The sequence below is a fragment of the Symphalangus syndactylus genome, chromosome 2, assembly GCF_028878055.3.
Source record: "Symphalangus syndactylus isolate Jambi chromosome 2, NHGRI_mSymSyn1-v2.1_pri, whole genome shotgun sequence".
Classification (NCBI taxonomy): Eukaryota; Metazoa; Chordata; class Mammalia; order Primates; family Hylobatidae; genus Symphalangus; species Symphalangus syndactylus.
This window is the reverse complement of record NC_072424.2, coordinates 21,770,865-21,790,388: the sequence shown is the minus strand read 5'-3', so window position 1 is coordinate 21,790,388 and position 19,524 is coordinate 21,770,865. Positions and strand designations below refer to the sequence as shown.

The 19,524-nt window shown below is 49.6% G+C and overlaps 2 protein-coding genes across 3 annotated transcripts in view; one reads left to right on the top strand and one right to left on the bottom strand.

Annotated features, from left to right (window-relative positions):
* Window positions 1–19,524, top strand: part of ENO4 (enolase 4) — a 412,386-nt gene that overhangs the window by 95,857 nt on the left and 297,005 nt on the right. The gene's annotated exons all lie outside the window — the stretch shown is intronic.
* HSPA12A (heat shock protein family A (Hsp70) member 12A) overlaps window positions 1–19,524 on the bottom strand; it is a 180,873-nt gene that overhangs the window by 5,189 nt on the left and 156,160 nt on the right. For both annotated transcript variants that reach the window (XM_055247928.2, XM_055247917.2), the window contains 6 exons: window positions 18,477–18,593; window positions 9,545–9,716; window positions 5,415–5,501; window positions 4,780–4,884; window positions 3,127–3,385; window positions 17–120 (listed from right to left, as the gene is read on the bottom strand). In XM_055247928.2, coding sequence (XP_055103903.1) covers window positions 17–120; window positions 3,127–3,385; window positions 4,780–4,884; window positions 5,415–5,501; window positions 9,545–9,716; window positions 18,477–18,593 — 844 coding nt within the window. The remainder of the gene's footprint in view (window positions 1–16; window positions 121–3,126; window positions 3,386–4,779; window positions 4,885–5,414; window positions 5,502–9,544; window positions 9,717–18,476; window positions 18,594–19,524) is intronic.

The following is a 19,524-nucleotide window of genomic DNA, read 5'->3' as shown; positions in this document are numbered from 1 at the left end:
CCTGGCTGATACTTACGGAGATGCTCAATGATGCTGTCGATGGTCGGCTTAAAAAGGGCGTTCATGGCATCTGGACTCATCCGCAGCATCCCCTGCGAGGACCACTTCACAAAATCCACACTGCAGGAGCATAGCATGGAGAAGAGCAGGCAGTGAGGGTCTACACGATACCCAGGCTTATCTGCATAGACATGTGCCCTGGCAGAACATCTGTCACATCTTAGCAGGCAGAACGGGGGTTGAAAGTGAAAAGCACCTTTGGAAACCCTAAACTGCCAGGACCTGGAGACCCTTAGAAGCTCAAAAGCTAAGACATAATCTCTTCTCTGTATCTTAAGTTTGGCTGTGACCGACCTTCCCCTGGGATAGTGGAGGCCAAAGTCTAGTGCAAAGACAAGGAGATAAAGGGCTTACTGTCTCTTTTGCAGGACCACACTTTGAATCCAACAATATTTGGATTCAAGCACGTTAAAGGCTCCCTGGCGAGTTTATTGTACTGCTACTTACAGCTACAAATGTGTGTGCTCAGGTGCATGTCCTCAGCCCTCCAGGCACCTGTCAGGTGACAGAGTAAGCCTAATTTTACTAGGTGGCCCTCATGGTCTCTGTCCAGAAGCAGCAGTGTGGAGCAGAGAGAGCCCTGGACAGGAATCCAGGATTGTGGGGCTCTAGCCTGGCCACAACCACTGTGGAGCTCTGGGACTTTGGGCAGATTAGACCCCATTTTCTCCAAGCCCGGTCTCCACGTCTGGAAGTTAAGGATAACTGCACTTGCCTTACCTCCTTCACGGGGGTTGTTGTAAAGATGAAGTTAAATACCATGTCTGTGAAAGCGCTCTGGAAACTTTCTGGCACTAAGCAAATGCCATGGACTGTGTATTCCCCAAACCCATAGGGCGTGCCCCACCTGTTCTCAGAGGCCAAGCAAATGGCACCTCTGTCCCTGATGCAAAGCACACACCAGTAGCTTCCCAGCAACACATTCTAGATGCTGGACAGGAATCTAGAACGTGTTGGAAAGGAATCCTTTCCATGGCATAGGCCAAAGGACAATGCGGTGTGGTATCGAATGACCCCATGGCTGGCTGCAGCCTGTTTCTTATTGGGAGGGTTGACAGGCCCCAGAACTGTGCAGGTAGGTCTTGGGATTCCAAACAGAGGACAGGTACCCTCTGTGGGGGACCAACGGGGCAGAGAACATCAGCCCGGTAAGAGGGTCCAGACTGGCCCTGCTCCAAGGGCAAGAAGACCTGACATGAAATCTGCTTTGATTTCCACTAAAAGGAACCAGGGCTTCTTAGGGAAATGGCCGATTCCAGGCCTGGGGTAGGGAATGGAAAGATGAGCCAAGAAGGCTCATCTTCACATACAAGAAGGCAAAGACACTGTCAACCACCACAAATGTCATGTCAAAGGGACTCAGAGCCAAAGTGAGAAGGCTCCTACTGGCCAAGATGGGACAGTGTGGGTGTCAATAAGGATGGAACTGCCATGGTTTAAAATACATCAAATATGCTTAAATCCTTAAATTCTTAATGATACTCCCCCTCATGCCCTCACAAAAGGAAAAATTAATTAGACACTTTGGCGGATACTAGGAAATTGATTCTTTTTGTTTTTTTTTTAACTCATAAATGGAGGTTGAAAACCAACCTATTTATCCTGTCTTCCCTAAGTGAGCTGTAGTTCAGGGCAAGCAAACCACTGAGGAGCCAAGTTTCTCTCTCTGGGAGTATTCTAGCTAAATAAATGAGGAAGGAGTGATGGGCCAAGATGGTGGCCATGTGGCCACCCCTAATGCATTAGTGGACCAGGCAATAATCATCAATGGCTGCTAACATCACAAAAGGAGAGACAGGCAGACATTTCGTGTCCCCTGATGGGATGCAATAGGAGGGACCACCACCCATAAGGCATATATGCCAAAGATTCAAACTTGAATCTGATTAAACCTCTAAGTCAATCTGCCAACTTGTAAAAGGAAAAAAAAAAAAGGCCATGGGATAGAACCTAGAACCTGCTGTGTAACACCATGGACGTGAGATAAGCAAAGCCCAGATTATAGGAAATTCCAATCTAAGGACAAACTACTAGTTTTGCCATCTAATAAATTATGAAGGAAAAACCAGGAGGGGAACCTGTACATTAGTGGGACTCGAGGGGCGTATCAGATAGCTGCTATGTAGAGCCCTCATTTGGATGTTGATACAAAGTAAAAAAAAAAAAAATGAGACAAATGGAAAAATGTTAATGTTAACTAGATATTTGATAATATTGAGGAATTATTCATTGTTAAGTGTTATCATGATATTGTGGTTGTGATTTAAAACTTGTCTCCTTTAGAGGTACATACTGAAATAGATGAGATGCTAATCTCTCTAAGATTTGCTTTAAAATAATTGGATATAGACTAGCCAGGAACTGACAGTTGTTGAAGCTGGACAATGGGGTATTTTACAGGATAAATGTTTGACATGTTCCCTTACAAAAGGGTTATTAGAAAAAGGTAATTATGAAATATGATAGGTAAATCTGTCTGTAGTCATCATTTCATGATGGATATTATATATATATTTAAAATGTTTAAGAATATTAGAAATCTATTATTTTTATCTATGTTTTTAAATTCAGCTTTAAACCATCTTCTAAATATATTCATTTTGCAACAAGCTGAGACACAAAATCAGCCAAGGGACTCAGAGTAGCAAGAAACCTACACTCCCATTGGATTAATTCCACAAATATTTATTGAGCACCTACTGCATACCAGGTTCTCTTCTAGACACTGGGGATACAGCAGGGGCCAAAACTAAACTTCGCTGCTTTCATAGTTTCTCTGTTTTTAGCAAATACATAGATTATACTTGCCAGGTCCCAGGCATTGTTCTAAGCACTCAACATGTATGAATTCATTGCATTCTCACAACAAACCTTGGAATTACACGGAATTATTATCCCCATTTTCCACATGAAAACAACTGAGGGAAGAGAAGTTGAGTCCCTTGCCCAAGGTCATACAGCCAGTGTGTAGGATTTGAACCTGAAGTCCACACTTCGTTCCTCTCTCCCATCAGCATGATCCACCCGCTAGAATGTCCAGAGCCCGAGGTGATGAGCCCCACTCACTTGCTTTTCCGCAAGGCGTGCTCCACACTGTGCCCACGGAACTTCTTGTAGTAGTCAATGAAGGAGAAGGGCAGGGTGATGTTCAGCGGGTTAGTTCTGTCTGGGGCAGCCGCCCTTTTGCGAGACTCAAACGCAATCATTAAGTCAACCCAGGCTGCAGGGCGTTTGATTTTGAATTGTTCAATAAAATCCTCTCCAAATATTTTATACAGAAGTTTTTCGAATTCATAATCTACTCCTAAGGATCCATAGGGTCCACCTGAGTTGAGAACAAAAAGGGAGGCCATGGTGTTAAAAACCATTAGAAACCCAGTCCAGACTCTGAGAAACAGGCCCACCTGTTCATCTCTGAGCCTCTTAGCAATGGGACTGCAGCTGTAAGTGTTTACTTACACTTCAGAACCCTGCGCTGCCTCTCATTCCATGTGGAGAAGCTTTTCCCTACAGAAATCTCTTGTCAACAATCTTTATTTTATTATTTTCTTTTTGTTTTTTCTTTTTTTTTTTGAGACAGAGTTTTCGCCCTTGTTGCCCAGGCTGGAGTGCAGTGGCACAATCTTGGCTCACTGCAACCTCTGCCTCCTGGGTTGAAGCGATTCTCCTGCTTCAGCCTCCCGAGTAGCTGGGATACAGGCACACACCACCATGCCCGGCTAATTTTTGTATTTTTAGTAGAAATGAGATTTTGCCACGTTGGCCAGGCTGGTCTCAAACTCCTGACCTCAGGTGAACCACCTGCCTCGGCCTCTCAAAGTTCTGGGATTACAGGCATGAGCCACCACTCCCAGCCAACAATCTATTTTAAATCAATTACATTTTTAAAAAAATCAATAATTTTATCTAACTAGGACCATCATGGTATTCTAATCCAAGACATCCAAGAGCGGGGGCTGGAAAATCAGCAGGCCTGGTCTAGTCCCTGTGTGATCCCCTAATTTCTTATTATCCTTTCCCCTCCAACCTCCCAAAACGGAAACAGCATGTTCTTTGGTTTGGCAATCTTTTTTTTGAGGGTCTCACTCTGTCACCCAAGTTGGAGTGCAGTGTCGCAATCTCTGCTGACTGCAACCTCTGCCCCCTGGGTTCAAGCAATTCTCCTGCCTCAGCCAGCTGAGTTGCTGGGGCTACAGGTGTGCACCACCACGCCCAGCTAATTTTTGTATTTTTAGTGGAGATGGGGTTTCATCATGTTGGCCATGCTGGTCTCCAACTCCTGACCTCAAGTGATCTGCCTGCTTGGCCTCCCAAAATGCTGGGATTACAGGTGTGAGCCACCGCACTTGGCCAATGGTTTGGCAATCTTGATCCAAGACAAGGTGAGGCCTCCCTAGAAAGTTCACCTCAGCATGGTCATGGGCAACATCAAGTTGCAATCTCATCCTTTCAGAATTTTCAGAAACCAACGCCCTTGGCCAGGATCTGAAACAGGCTTGCTTTAGGCCAAAACCCAAGTTGTGGTGGTTTGTGTTTTAAAGAATGTTTAATTGCATTTTGCTTTCCAATTTCAAGCAGACATTAGTATCCTCCACCGCCTACGATCCCACATGTTAGTGGCATTCAAGAGAATAAAACTGAGAGTTATCCGAAACAAGTGAAAACAGAACTGCCTGGAAACGGCTCAGATACAAGAAAATTAGCCCTGCAGGGGCTCACCTGTTGCTTTATACAGTTCCTTAAGGTGTCCCTCCGGTAACCGGATCTGATGGACTGTCAGGTCTACAGTGCCACCGCCGCTGTCCACAACCACATACTTGTCACCTGGCACAAAAACAGCCATCTTTTACACAGTTTGCCAACCCCATCTGAAACAAGCTGGTGGGTGGTAACTAGGTAGACCCAGCTAATTGCCCTCAATAGTTCTCATTCGCACAATGGTTTTGCTAATTAGCAGCTCCAGGAGTTAACCATGACCAAAGAGAATGCAATCTGCCCAGGAGGACGGTTAGGCATGGGTGATGGAGAACCCAGGTGAGTGAATCTAAGGTTCACACATTGCTGCATCCCTGGCACGTACTTACTGGGCAGTTTCCTGCCACGTGAATAGTGAGTGCTCTAAAATCATCTGCGTTTCACATAAGACTTACTCTGGAACTGATCAGTTCCAATCCCTACCTGGTTTTACAACATGCAAAATTACAGCTCCCAAAAGAGCTCTCCCTGCGTGAGTGGTCTTTAGAACCCACTGAGTTTGAACATTTTCCAAAAGTGCAAAAGGGACAAACGGGAATGGCTTTTCGCGAGCAGCACAGGAAAATCCAGCAAGAGCAAAGGACATTGAAGGACGCTACCTTCCTCCAGCTCGGACCAGATTTCTCCTATGACATTCTCCACCAAAAAGGTCCGACTCTGCCGATTACGCCGTATGTGTTCCTTAGCTAGTGGCCGACAGAAAGAAAATGATGACGGGTAAGAAAGCATGAAAAAGCAGAGATCATCTGCAGTCAGTGGAGGCAATAGCATAAGGAGATTTAGGGATGGAACATTAGTGACATTTGACCAAAATAAGTCAATACGATGTCGGGAATCACAAAGCCAGCTCTTCCCAGAGAACGTGATTTCCACCGGCCTTCCTCTATTCCTCGGCTTAGCCTGTGCCCAGCTGAAAAGCCCGCCCTGATGAGATTCTCACAACAACTATTGGAATTAGGTGAAATTATTATCCCCATTTTCCACGTGAAAAAAACTGAGGGAAGAGAATGTGGTCAAATGTGACCCTACCCTGGTCACATTTTTTGGAGAATGGGTTAATGAAATCGCCTAGTTTCCCGGCTTTGCTGCCCCAGGGAGGAAGCTATCTGCGAAACAGCCTGCAGTGCGCTCGGTTAAACAATTCCACATTAAGGAATTTTGTCTGATACAAGGAATTCGGGGTATGTTTTCCTAACACAGACCCTGGATAGATGGACTGGGGGCCATTTCCTGACCCAGCTGAAGCCAATATGCATTGCGGCCACAAGGTGGCGCGTCTGGGCCTGGCAAACCCCTGTGCTGCCTTTTCCATGAACACAGGGACAACCTCCGCTCCTGCTGTGGCTTGGGGTGCTGAGTGGCGGGGACGCCTGTGTGGCTGTGACAGGGCACAAATCATTGTCACTATGTTCGGAGAAGGAAATCAGGTCAGGAGAGGTTAAGGGGCTTGCAGTTCCCACAATTCTATATATTTTTTTTTCTTTGAGACGGAGTCTCACTGTGTCGCCCAGGCTGGAGTGCAGTGGCGCGATCTCGGCTCACTGCAAGCTCCGCCTCCCGGGTTCACGCCATTCTCCTGCCTCAGCCTCCTGAGTAGCTGGGACTACAGGCGCCCGCCACCACGCTCGGCTAATTTTTTTTTTTTTTTTTTTTTTTGTATTTTTAGTAGAGACGGGGTTTCACCGTGGTCTCGATCTCCTGACCTCGTGATCCACCCGCCTCGGCCTCCCAAAGTGTTGGGATTACAGGCGTGAGCCACCGCGCCTGGCCCCACAATTCTTTTCTTGCAGTCTGAAATTAACCTTCAGACCTTAGGCCCTCATGCCTTTGAGATTTAACAATTTACAGGGAAGCCGGAAACAGCAGAATAATGGAATGTTTCGAGATGAGAAGGGTGCTGTGAAAGGGCACCTGGGGGGCGGCAAGGCACCGCCAAGGTGGGAGTTTGGGCAAATCGACCCTCTGGGCCTCAGTTTCCTTGTCCATAAAATGGGGATATTAATAGTTGGGTTAAATTCATCGTGGGCAGAATAAGGACTGAGTCTCCAATGTATCCTCAGCCAGCACACAGTAGGTGATAATGAAGGCAACACACCTAGTGTGAGACCCAGTACTCAGCAAATGATAACTGTGAGCGATGGAGGGCAGTCCCTGATGTTACAGGGGAAGGCTTCACTGTCTGTGCTCTGCTGCCCCATCCCACAACCTCACCCCCTCCCAATTTTTTGTTGTTGTTTAATCCCTAAACTGGTGCTGCTGATTTTGAATTGTCCTAGAAAATCCTCTGCTGTGGGTTATCCAATAAGGCACCCTTGACCCTCTGGCCTCTTTCAGCAAAGAATACAGTGTTTACAAAACAACTTCTTCTCTGGGGATTAGAATTGCAAATACCAGGCCAGCTCCAAGGTCTTCTAAACCAGGGCCTGGTTTAGAGTGGAGAGGGAGGCATCCCTTGATTAAAGAGTTCCTGTGGGCCTGGGAGGGCTCCCCAAACTTGGGGCCTCTCTCCTGCTCCCAGCACTGGTTCCAGGATGGTCTCGATCTCCTGACCTTGTGATCTGCCCGCTTCGGCCTCCCAAAGTGCTGGGATTACAGGTGTGAGCCACCGCGCCGGGCCGGCAGTTGGTTTTCTAAAGCCATCTAGATGGTTAAAAAGATGGCATTCATAAAATACAGCCAAGCGAGGCTAATACGATATGTACTGAGCTCTCAAAAATTAGCCCAGTTTTCAGGCAAATTAAGTCCCAGATTGTGAAAAATGTATCCTTTATCAATCCCATTCAATCATGTGCAAGTAAAATCATGCTGACAGCAAACCCTGCGATGCTGGGGCTGAGCAGCAGCTCCATTTCTCCCCGTGGCACCCACTGGCCTTCAGTCACAGAGGGGCATCCAGGCATCTCAGGTACTCCTGGTTAAGTGCTCTGCCAGGCTCGCCCCAGACAGCACTCGTCTCCTGGGAGAGATGTTCTCATTGTAAAGTGAGGCTGTCACCAAACCCACGGCCTCACTGCCCTTCGGAGGGGCGGCGCCCAACAATTTGAGGATTTCAAAAACCAGGAAGACCCTCTGAGCACACAGAGACAGCAAATTCCACAAGCCACAGGGCAGGAACACAGAACAGTGTGGGGGCAGATGTGATACATTAAGGGAAAGGAAACCAAAAACTCTCAGGGAAGGCAATCTTTCAAAAAACAGATGTTCCCCCCTCAAATGTGCTATACTCGCAAAAAGTTAAAAACAGCTATTCTAGAATTAGCTAATGGTCATGTATTTGTGTTTATGAACAACATGAAGAATCAGCATGTAAGATATAAACTTAGTCTTTCCTCTTTTTTCCAGTGAAAACAATGGAGATTAAAATTTAAATAAACCTCTGAGTATTTAAATTGTGAATGCATTTGATTTAGTTAGCAATAAGGCTAGCCTCGGTGAGCCTTGAGGAGGCCGAGCATTGGTAGAAAGGGGCAATTCAAGCCCTCACATCTTAAAGGGAAGCTGTTTCCATTTATTCTGGGTAAATCAGATCTAAGGCGTGAGCACACAGCTCCTGGAGGGCTAGGGGGCAGCCTGGTGACGAGGGAGTCTTTTGCCACTGCTTTGTGGCTGAGGTTCCCAGATTCCTAAATCTCGGGATTGAAATACAGACAGGGGGCCTCTGGGGCAGAGTTGCTTCTGTCAAGAGGAAGAGGGGAGGCCTGGAGGAGGCAGCCTGAGACCGTCTGGGCAGGAATACACATGGCCTCAGGGTGAGCCTGGCCTGGTGCCTTGGGAAGTGCAGGGATGGGCCTTGGGTGTGGGGTCCAAAGAAAAGTTGGGAACAAGCTTGTGGCAGGGAAAATTCAGCAACGGTCCTCACTGATGTCTTCTTCCCTCTCCTCCTCCCGGGCCTGGGGCCTTCCAGTGGCGGATGGGGGTGAGCATGGGTGACAGATGGGTATCTGCCCTCAAAGCCCTCGTCTGGGAACAGAGCTCAGAGCTGCAGTGCCCGGCGCCACCCCCACAGTGCTCCCACTTAGTGCCCATGCTCACATTGCTGCCTTGACCCTGACAGGGCGTGTCTGCAAACCCTATAGCCCTCGACACACCCACAGAGCCCTGGATACCAGGGAACCAACTTCTGTGACCAAGGCTATGACCCACTTGCATGCAGGTAATTATTAAAGAGAAAAATCTTTTTAAAATCCCCATCCTGAGTCTCCTTAAGGCGGTGCTCCTTCCCATAGCTAGGCGAGCATCACCTAGGTCAGGAAAAGTCAGCTGGTTTCATCTGCATTTTTAACTCTCAGCGAAGACACACAATGAGCTCATCACACATGAAGCAGGCCCAATGAGTGAGTCAGCAATAAATCAACAGTCTTAATGGAGAATTAATAACAGGCAATGGAATTAGATTAAGAATCTGTTAATACACAAGAAAGATTAAGAGCCTAATACAATGCGAGGCCAAGAACCGCTCTCAGGCTACCCTCAGATTCTTAGAGGGAAGCTCCCCGTCCCCAGGCACTTGGTGGGTGATGAACCAGGGTAACCATGCCTCCATTTATGGGGGTCCTTGGAGGGGCCAAGTAGGGGGGCTGAGCAGAGAGGTGCTTAAAGCCCACCTGCTCCTGGAGTATCCTGATTCTTCATTATGGCACTAAGTGCCTTTAAAATCATCAGAGGGAGAGAGACATCCAGGGCTTGGGAGGGAAGGAGAGCAGGAGGGGGAGAGAGAGAGCAGAGGTACCCTGTGTAAACCCAGCTCCTACTGTGTCACTGCCGCTGTACCCATTGACAGCTGCCTTGCTGCTCAGCTCGATCATCTGGTGTAGCCGCAGCTTTCGGCAGTAGATGGAGGCTGCCTCAGGCTCCAAGGCAATGATGAGCTGCTCCGAGTTCTCGGGGGAGGCTAGGCCTGCCTGGAAGACAGAAACAGAGGCTGGGACCCAGGGCCCCCTGGGCCAGCCTGCTCCCAGGACACCCATGCCTGGGCTGACATCCCTAAGGAAGGCGCACTCATGCTCTGCCTCTGTGGGACATTCTCTACACAGTCCTCCGCAGAGTGTAATGTCGGGGTGCCTCAGTACTGGGCCCCAGGCCAGATACCCAAACACCCCAGGGTGGCCAAAGAAAATGTACAGGCACCCTGGGGGAAACACCAGGTGCTCTGGCTATGGGGCCTCTTGCACTTGGGGCCTCCGTGGCTCAGAGCTGAGCAGCACTATGGGGAGGAGCAGGGGGAGTCAGACTCTAGGAGGCACACGGGCTTCCATGCTCCAGTGGTGGAGGAATGGAGTTGCAGAGACCCCAAAACTTTCCAAACCATCACAGGGTGGAAGGCAGGTGATCTGTTCTCAGTTGTAATATACCACACGGTCTGACCAAATCGGAGCAAACCCCTATCTCTGGTGGCCTTGGAAACAGACCATGGCCGGGTCTCAGCAACACAAGCATTTGACTTCGCTATCTGGGTAACCGACCTGTTATCTCCAGAGCGCTAGGAGGGTTCCTGAGATTTGCCTACTGGGGGTAACAGATGAGCAGCGGCTCTAGAAGGAAGACCCTCCTGGAATCCCATATAGTCCCTCATTTTCTAGAGTGCGGTTGAGTCAGCAAGCAGGTATCTTATTCAAAGCCTCCACCCTTTAATAGTTTTATTATAGACATATATCACATATAGTAATAAATATTCCTTTAACAATCTGATCCCCAAGTTCTCATCTGTGGCTTCCATCTGCAAACATTTGGGGCCTTAGCCTGTAGTAGGCAGAAATGCTTCTGCTCTGTGACATCTGACCAGTCCCAGTCACCACTCCTGTGGGCCTTCAGAAGGGCCAGCCTAAGAGGCCTTGGGACAACCCTTCTGAGGATGCTCAGAGAAACAGCTTGGCTGGGCCTCTAACCAGGTCCCACCTCTCATGGCCTTGAGCTGCAGCAGGAGGCCCCACTTGCTTCTGGAAACCATTCAGGCACACGGGTGTCCTCGGTTGCCAGCCCGATGGACCATGGAAGCACACTTCATCCCTGCCACTGCCGTGCTGCTGACTTTCCGCCGTTTCTTAGGAACCTTGTGATGCTGCCTTCATACCATGCCTACTGGGAGGAAGGCCTCGAGTTCTATACCAGACCCCAGGGGTTTAGTGCATTATTCTTGCAGACCAGGTTCAGAAGGTCTCCTAATGTCACACACACACAAATAACCTCTCACCAGGCGAAGCCGGCCTCATCATGGGCAGAGGGGCTTGGGAGGTCCAATTATTGGGCAAGGAGGGAAGGGGTTTTCAGGTATTAAGAATGCAAAGTGGCCAGGCATGGTGGCTCACACCTGTAATCCCAGCACTTTGGGAGGCTGAGGCGGGCAGATCACCTGAGGTCAGGAGTTCGAGACCAGCATGGCCGGCATGGTGAAACCCCATCTCTACTAAAAAAAAAAAAAAAATAGCTGGGCATGGTGGGGGCAGCGCCTGTAATCCCAGTTACTCGGGAGGCTGAGGCAGGAGAATTGCTTGAACTCGGGAGGCAGAGGGTTGCAGTGAGCCAAGATGGTGCCACTGTACCCCAGCCTGGGAGACAAGAGTGAAATTCCATCTCAAAAAAAAGAAAAAAAAAAAGAATGCAAAGGACCTTCAGAGCTATTTATCAACTCCTTCACTTTATGTAGAAAGAGAGGGAGGGTGGCCCACTGTCCCAGTTTGCCCAGGATAGAGGGATTTCCTTGGATGAGACTTTCAGAGCTAAAACTGATCCGACCAGCAGGCAGGTGACTGAACATCTTCACTCTGTAAATACCAAATGCCTCAAAATGGCAGAACCACATCTGGAAGCCTGACTTAATAAAACCAGATAAGAACCACTACTCTCGTGTCCTGCACTGTCTGTGGCGAACCCTGTTCCTATCACCTAGTACCCTCAGCTACGGCCAACCACCCGGGCAGCATCAATGCCTGTCAGCTCAGCCCGTGGGTCAGAGAGGCTGGGTCTGCCCTTAGGTGACATCGGTCAACAGGGCCCTGACTCAGGTGCATGACAGGATTTCCCACTGCCCCCTATTCAAGCAAGTAAAAGTCCCCCCTCCCCAGCTTCACTCTCACAGGGTCACATTAGACATCCTTAGCACAAACGTGGCTGGAGGTTAAAGTGAAAGAGGATGTGGCTCTCACACGTGCAGTGCCCTCAGGAAAGATGAAACCTCTGGGCCTGGATCCCAAGGGGCCAGGAGGAAGAAATCTCAAATAAGACCAAGAGGGGCCCCTTCCGAGGGACAGCTCCTCTGATGATTCTTCCATCCTTGAGGTTGTGGAGTCAAGGACCTCCCAGGAGAACAGAAGCTCCAGGGGGGAAGCTTCCACAAAACGGGGTGAGGAAGAAGGGACAACTTGCTGCAAAGAAACTGCTGGGCCTGTATGTATACAATTCTCCTCCAAAGTTCAAACTTGAAAATAAACTGGGGGCTGGGGTAGAGCCATGAGTGAAGCCGAAGGAGTTGGTGTGAAGGAAGAAAGGCAAAAACCCAGAAGCTACATTACAGTTGCCATGTCCCACTGGGATGTCAGCCTGCCAGGTGGGACTTGCGGCAGTGAGGCTCCCTCAGAGCCAGAAAAAGCAAGGTGGGCCTGGGCCACGGCAGCAGGGACAGGGATGGGAAGGGAGAAAGGGTGGCATAAGCTCTGCCCCTTGTCCCCTCTTCCCACACTGTAAGCCCCACCCCTCATCCCTCTTCCTACACTGTAAGCTCCACCCCTCATTCTTCTTCCCACACCATAAGCCCCACCCTATCCCTCTTCCCATACCAGAAGCTCCACCCCTCATCCCTCTTCCCAGACCATAACCTCCGCCCCATCCTTCTTCCCACACCATAAGCTCTGCCCCTCATCCTTCTTCCCACACCATAAGCTCCGCCCCTCATCCTTCTTCCCACACCATAAGCTCCGCCCCTCATCCTTCTTCCCACACCATAAGCTCCGCCCCATCCCTCTTCCAGCACCATAAGCTCCACCCCTCACCCCTCTTCCCACACCATAAGCTCCGCCCCATCCCTCTTCCCACACCATAAGCTCCACCCCTCATCCCTCTTCCCACACCATAAGCTCCGCCCCTCACCCCTCTTCCCACACCATACGCTCTGCCCCTCATGCCTCTTCCCACACCATAAGCTCCGCCCCCATCCCTCTTCCCACACCATAAGCTCTGCCCCTCATTCCTCTTCCCACACCATAAGCTCTGCCCCTCATCCCTCTTCCCACACTGTAAGCTCTGTCCCCATCTCTCTACCCACACTACCCCTGAAATTCTGAGCAGGAACTCTTACTTAGATGGGAAATCTTTATATGGAAATTCAGATCCAGCAGTCTAGAGGGGTGAAGAGCCCTGGGTAAAATTCTACAACTCAAGGGCATCCAAGTGTGCCTGGTGTGCAACTGAAAATCCAGCAGAACTGTCCCCCTCCCAGGACACTCTCACATCCTGAAGACACTCAGGCTGCCCCAAGTCTGTGGAAAACAGCTTGGGGTGGCCACTCAGGGGAGGCCTTTAATCTGTCCCTGTCCAGCTGGGCTGGCCTCAGCTCCACAGCAGAAGCTTTGGCCTGCTTCCATAGGGGGTTCCCCCCTGTACCAAGATGAGGATGCAGGTGGGAAGCGAAGGTGCAGAGGACACCACTCCTGAGGGGAGGAAAAGGCAAGGTGATGGGCCCAGGCAGTGTCTGGGAGGCCTCGGACAAAGTAACCACACTTCTTTGCTTGAACCAGCTCCTGTCCAGTGAGGGGCCGTGTCCCACCCACAAACTCCCATGGAGGCCACAGTAGAGAGCTGAGGAGAGGTGAGAAGAGGCAGCGGACTCTGCACAAATTCAACCTCCCCAGGAGTCCCAGAGCTGCTGTGGACTCCAAGAAAAGGAGGAAATGCTAAAGCATCGCCCAGGCTCTCAAAAACCCAGCCGTCTTTCTCTCTGGGCAGCAGGACCCAATGCTTGGAAGTGCAAGCTTTGTCTCTGCATTAACACTTGCAGCCACCCTCAACAGAAGCCCTCCACTTGGCAGCCCTCAGCAAACCTATGGGTCTGTTTGCCTGGGATCAGGCCAGGGTCAACTGCAGCCACAGAACACCCTCTCCGTCTTTGCTAATTCTGCTTTCCGAGAAGGTACCTCATGGTTACTACTCCCGTGTGAGCCCTCCCTCCACTGGGGCCCCTGCCAAACATTTAACATATTCTGTCTCCAGTCCTACACACCAAGCTTGTCCAACCCATGGCCCCCAGGCCACGTGTGGCCCAGGATGACTTTGGATGCAGCCCAACACAAATTTGTAAACTTTCTTAAAACATGAGATTTATATTTTTTGCGATTTTTTTTTAGCTCATCAGCTATCATTAGTGTTAGTGTATTTAATGTGTGACCCAAGACAATCCTTCTTCTTCCAATGTGGCCCAGGGAAGCCAAAAGATTGGACACCCCTGTTATTAACGGTGCAGACATGTGTAGCCTCTCCTGCAGGTTGGTGGATTTTCTAACAGCAATGCTCAGTATTTCTTGCCCCAAAGCACACAGTAGGTGTTCAGGAGGTAGCTGCTGAATGAATGGACCCACCAGCCCTCCAGCCAGCCTTTTTTCTGCAGTTTCCTGGCCCTCATCGCTGCATTCCACACACATGACCTGGGGACTCTACATACAGGAAGTATCTGAACCAAAAGCATGCTGCCCCATTTGCCTCCTCCAAGAATTCGGGGCAGCAGGAACGCCATTGTAGTAGCTTTTTAGAGCCTTCCTCTGTGATCACGAGTTTCACTCAGGAGAAGCAGGTGAGAAAACCACACTCCAGAGAGACTGAGGAGCTGAGGAGGTGGTGTTTACACCAACTACTCTGCTCCTCCACCTTGCAATCAGCCAGGATAATCTGCCAAGGGACTGTGTCCACAGCTGAGAAAAAATGGCTAGATCAGTTAAGTGCTCTGCTGGTCTGTGGTCAGGCTACAAAAAGGCTACAGCTGCACCAGTTCAGGGTGTTATGCTGTTTTGTTTTCCTGATCATCATTTCTCACTGCAGCTTGTTCAGAAAGGGAGGCAGAAGAAGCTGCGTCTCCATGTTAGATGAGATGATCGTACATATGGGAGCAGCATTTATTTAACAGGTTTCCGGAGCCTACTAGAGTTACACATTTTAGGCAAAATGCCCTTTGAAATAAACTGGACTATTTCCTATCCAAAATCCCCACAACTTCAGAACAGTCTCCAGTTCTAAGTCTTTTCTAAAGGCCTCAGAAGAGGGATCAGCTGTTCTTTCTGTTATCATCTTTTCACTGAATACTCTTAAAGGGTCTAAAGATGGCTTGAGTCCATGAATTACAAAAGATAAAGGTTTAACCCATCTTTTCAACAAGCACTCGACACAATGCGAGTTTCTGGAGTTTCACCGATGAAACTGCATCTGTGCACCCTCTCTGCAGCCTTTACGGGCAGTGAGCCATAGCCTGCCCCGGCAGAGGCCTGCCCCAGGAGAGGCTCCAGAACTCCAGACCTGCTCCTCACAACATCATCTCCCAGCTCTGCTTCCAGGCTGCTTTCTCCTCCACCTGGCAGGTGGGAGGTTCAAGTTCAGCCCCCACTACGGCCCCAGAAACCTGTGCTCAGGAGGCCTCTGATAAGCCTGGAAAGAGGGGCTCTATTTTCCCCACACAAGCAGAGTAGATGTGACCAGTTCTCCAGCTGTCCTACTGGAGTAGCCACTCTACCTCATCCTTCCAGCTCTCCTGCCTGAAGTCGGGCCCATGGAATGGGATGCACTTTGGGTAGAAGGGTCAGTGGGCAGCCACCGCCTTGCAGAAGGAGACAGATGACCACCTGATTCAATACCTTTCGCAAACATGGGTGTCTGGTGAGCACTCACAGAAGCTGCTAGGCTGAGAACTATGTTCTGTGCTCAGACACTGTATTAGTCGGGGTTCTCCAGAGAAACAGAAGCAGTAGGGCATACAGACACACAGACAGACAGACAGACAGACAGACAGATGAATATAAGGATTTGGCTTATGCGGTTATAGAGGATGAGAAATTCCAAGATCTGCAGCCAGCAAGTTGGAGACCCAGGAGAACCCACGGTATAGGTTGGCAGGCTTGAGACCCTGGGACAGTCAATGTTTAAGTTTGAGTCCAAAGGCAGGGGGAAAAAAAAAAAAAAAACAATGACCCAGCTCAAAGGCAGTCATGCAAGAGGAAGAGTCAGCCTTTTGCTCTATTCAGGCCTTCAACTGATTAGATGAGGCCCACCTTCCTCAAGGAGGGCCACTGCTTTGCTCGGTTTATTGATTTAAATGTTGAACTTTATCACAGGAACGCTCAGAATAATGACTGACTAAATATCTGGGCATCCTGTGGCCTAGTCAAGTTGACATATAAAATTAATCATCATAGGTACATATCTTTCTTATTCTGTATAATAATGGGGATGGAGAGAGAGTAGAGAGATGTTAATTTTGCCCATAGAGTTGCAAATTTCATTTCCACTTTGTCCTAAGACTCTCCAGAAGACAGGCTAAAGAGACTACAGCAATGTCTGCAGAGCAACTGTGCCTCCCAACACACACCTCTCCCTAACCCAAAAGTACGCAAGGCTTCAGTGAACCATTTGGGTGGGAGCAACCCAAGAGCTGGATCCCTGCCTTGGTTGGGTATAGAATCCAGTGCCTACCACAGTCCTGACACAGAGATATGCCTCTAGTATAGGTTTGTTTAATGAATAAATAAACGCATGAACAAAAAACGAATGATTGCCGCCCTCTTTAAATCCACTCAGCGGCTGTCAATGGAACAAAGCAAGTATCAAATCAGAACTGCAAAGGATCAAAAATGAAGTTGCAAAAACACCGTACCAAAGTTAGCCAGCATCGAGTAAACAGCGTGTCTCTGGACTTACGGAAGCAAATTCCCCACATTCATAAACACAGCTCACATCTGTCCTCATCCAAGAGCTGCAGGCCCTTTTCTTTCTGGGGTACCTATTTGATTCCACCAACCCCCAGGGACTTGGTGCCCTCCACTGTGACTCCCCAATGTGAGGGCCCCACACCTCTTGTCCCACCTCTTGGAAGAGCGGCCCAGGGCTCAAACTCCCCTGACAAATTTACCAGCCACCGCACCTCTTTTTTTTTTCCAGGCTATAAATAAGAATTGACCTTTTTGTGGGTCACACATTTGTTGCTGAAGTCTTCCTGTGGGCTGGGAAAAGAGTCAAAACCATGAATCTTGAATACTCTTCCTGGGAAAAACTCAGAACGCCAGGCGGCGTCTCTGCAGACAGCTGTGTCCCGATGCCCCATTTCTGGGCCCTGCCGGAAGGTTGACACTAGGGAGCTTATGCTCCGTGATGCCCAGGGCTTCTGTGAATGGCTAAACTACATTTTTTTTCTTCCCTTTTTAAAGAGCTTGCCTCTTTCTGGAGCTTCCACCCTCTTCCTTCATCCCTATAAAAACAGATCTATTTTTGGCAGGTACATACACTGAGCCAGATTCTCATGCTGCAAGGAGGCAGGGGAGTGCAGGGGAAGCAGCCTGGGGAAGGGGAGAGAGTGCAGGGAGGGGACGCCTCGCCCTTGACTGCATGCAAGTTGAACTGCATGCTACTTGGAGTCAAGCCTTCCGAGTGAGGGCTGAAAAACAATTCATGGTGCTGAGGTTCCCATGGCCATTCAACTATGCTAGGGCTCGGCGTTGACTCTGCGGGTTTTTTGTAAAGAAAGTGTCACAAACAAAATCAGAGGTACGTCTCCTGGGAAAGGTGGGCAGGATGCTTCCTAAGAGGCGTGACAGTGGGGAGGGGACATCTAATGACTCTGGTGACTTGCCACACAACCCAGCCTCAGCTGCAGACTCAGAAAACTGACTCTCAACACACAGAGAGCTAACCCAGGCCCCAGGCATGGGTGTTTATACGCCCAGGGGCTTAAGCGCAACAGGAGCTAGCTCTGTCCTGTCCCTAGGACCATAACAACAGGTGAGCATGGCCCGCCATTCCTGCCTGGAAGCCAGACCCTCACAGCAGCCGCCCCCAGTGCCCACAGGGATGGGCTGGCCACTGGCACTGGAGCATCTGTCTCCCTGGCCAACAAGCGCCTGTGCCTGGTATGCCCCTTGGCCATGCCACTGCCCTCTGCAGGGGTCTGCCACCTCCAACATCCCCCTGCTGAGTGAAGTGTGCAGGGAACAATCACGTTTCCTTTTCTGCAGCAGACATACAGTTTTCAGCCTCCACGCCAAGCTGAAAATGCCTGGTTCGTGGCCAATGGCCTTGGCTTGCTTACTTTCTTGTTCAAATATTCCTGTTTCCCAAGCCTTTCCCTTAAGGTTCTCACTTCATTTCACCCACAGAGAAATGTTTCTGAACCACAGCTTTGAAATCCTAGCCCTGGAGACTCTGCAGTAGAAACATGACCTGGAAATGTAGAAAGCCAGAAAAGAAACCGAACCCAGCTCTTGTTGTGGGACTGACCCCCATGGCTCCCCCAGGAGGAAGCTGAGGAAAGGGAAGGCTCCTTGTCTCTCAGCCCCCACCCTGCCTAGGGGAGCCTCCTTGCTGCCTCCCATGGAGGCCAGTGAATGTGGGAGGTACCTGGACGGGGCTACAGTCACCACCCTGGGCATCTTGGGTCCTTTTCCTCCGGCTTCCACCCACCCTGACCCCACCCTCACCTGGTAGGCAGCTTGTCTCATGAACTGCTTGGCTGGCTGCTTCCAGATAGCAGGCACCGTGATGACCCATCTGACATCAGAGTTCTCGAACTCCGAACCTGCCTGGTCACTCAGCTCCTGAAACCAAGGGAAAGAAATGCAACAGGTCAAGTGGCAGCTGGTTGCTGGGGCAGCCTCCTGTGGCTTCACTGAATCTAGGCTTCCTGCCACGAGCTCTTCAGGAGCCAGTTTCAGGGCCCCCCAAACTTACCAGCATCAGAGAGCAAAGATCTGTTTCCTGAATATTCAGCAAGCCGGGAGCTCTAGCCCCTCTCCCTCACTGAATGGGACCGTGGGCTGGAGAAAGGAGGATCAGAGGAAATCCCTTTGGCCACTTCCTCATCATGTGACTTTGGACAATTGACAACCTCTTAGGCCTCAGTTTCCATATCTGTGCAGTGGGGATAATAATGCCAAGCTCCCAAGATTGTTGAGAGGATTGATGATTTATGGAGAGCTACATTTACTGAGCGCTTATCACGTATCTGCCACCTTATTAAGCACTTTGCATACCTTGTCTCTATTCATCCAGTCAAGAATCCTGTTAGGAAGGGAGTCTCACTGTGCCCCTTTCCTACAAATGGGAATGCTGAGACTTTGATATGCTCAGTACCTTTTTGACCACTGTACAGTTAGAAAGTAGCAGAGCCAAAATTTAGACCCAAAGCCTAGTCTATCTTGACTCAGCAAAGGTCTGAGTTGTTACACGTGGTCCCATAGCTAAACAGTGCCTGGCCCACAGTGATGCTTACCAGCTGGTGGCAGCTGTCATCATTGTCATCTACCTTATGCAAGGCCAGCATTATCAGGGGCATTTTCCCAATAGGAAGGGAAGGCTATGAATGATATGATCTCACCAAGAACCATGCGGCCCTTAACTTTTGGTTAAGGTTAAACCACATCACCGAGGCCCATGTTGATAAATGGGCTGGGCAGAAGCATCAGAGGTTTCCACCTGGTTCACGGAGACAAAATATGTTGCTGGAGGACTTCTTAGACTCAGTATTCC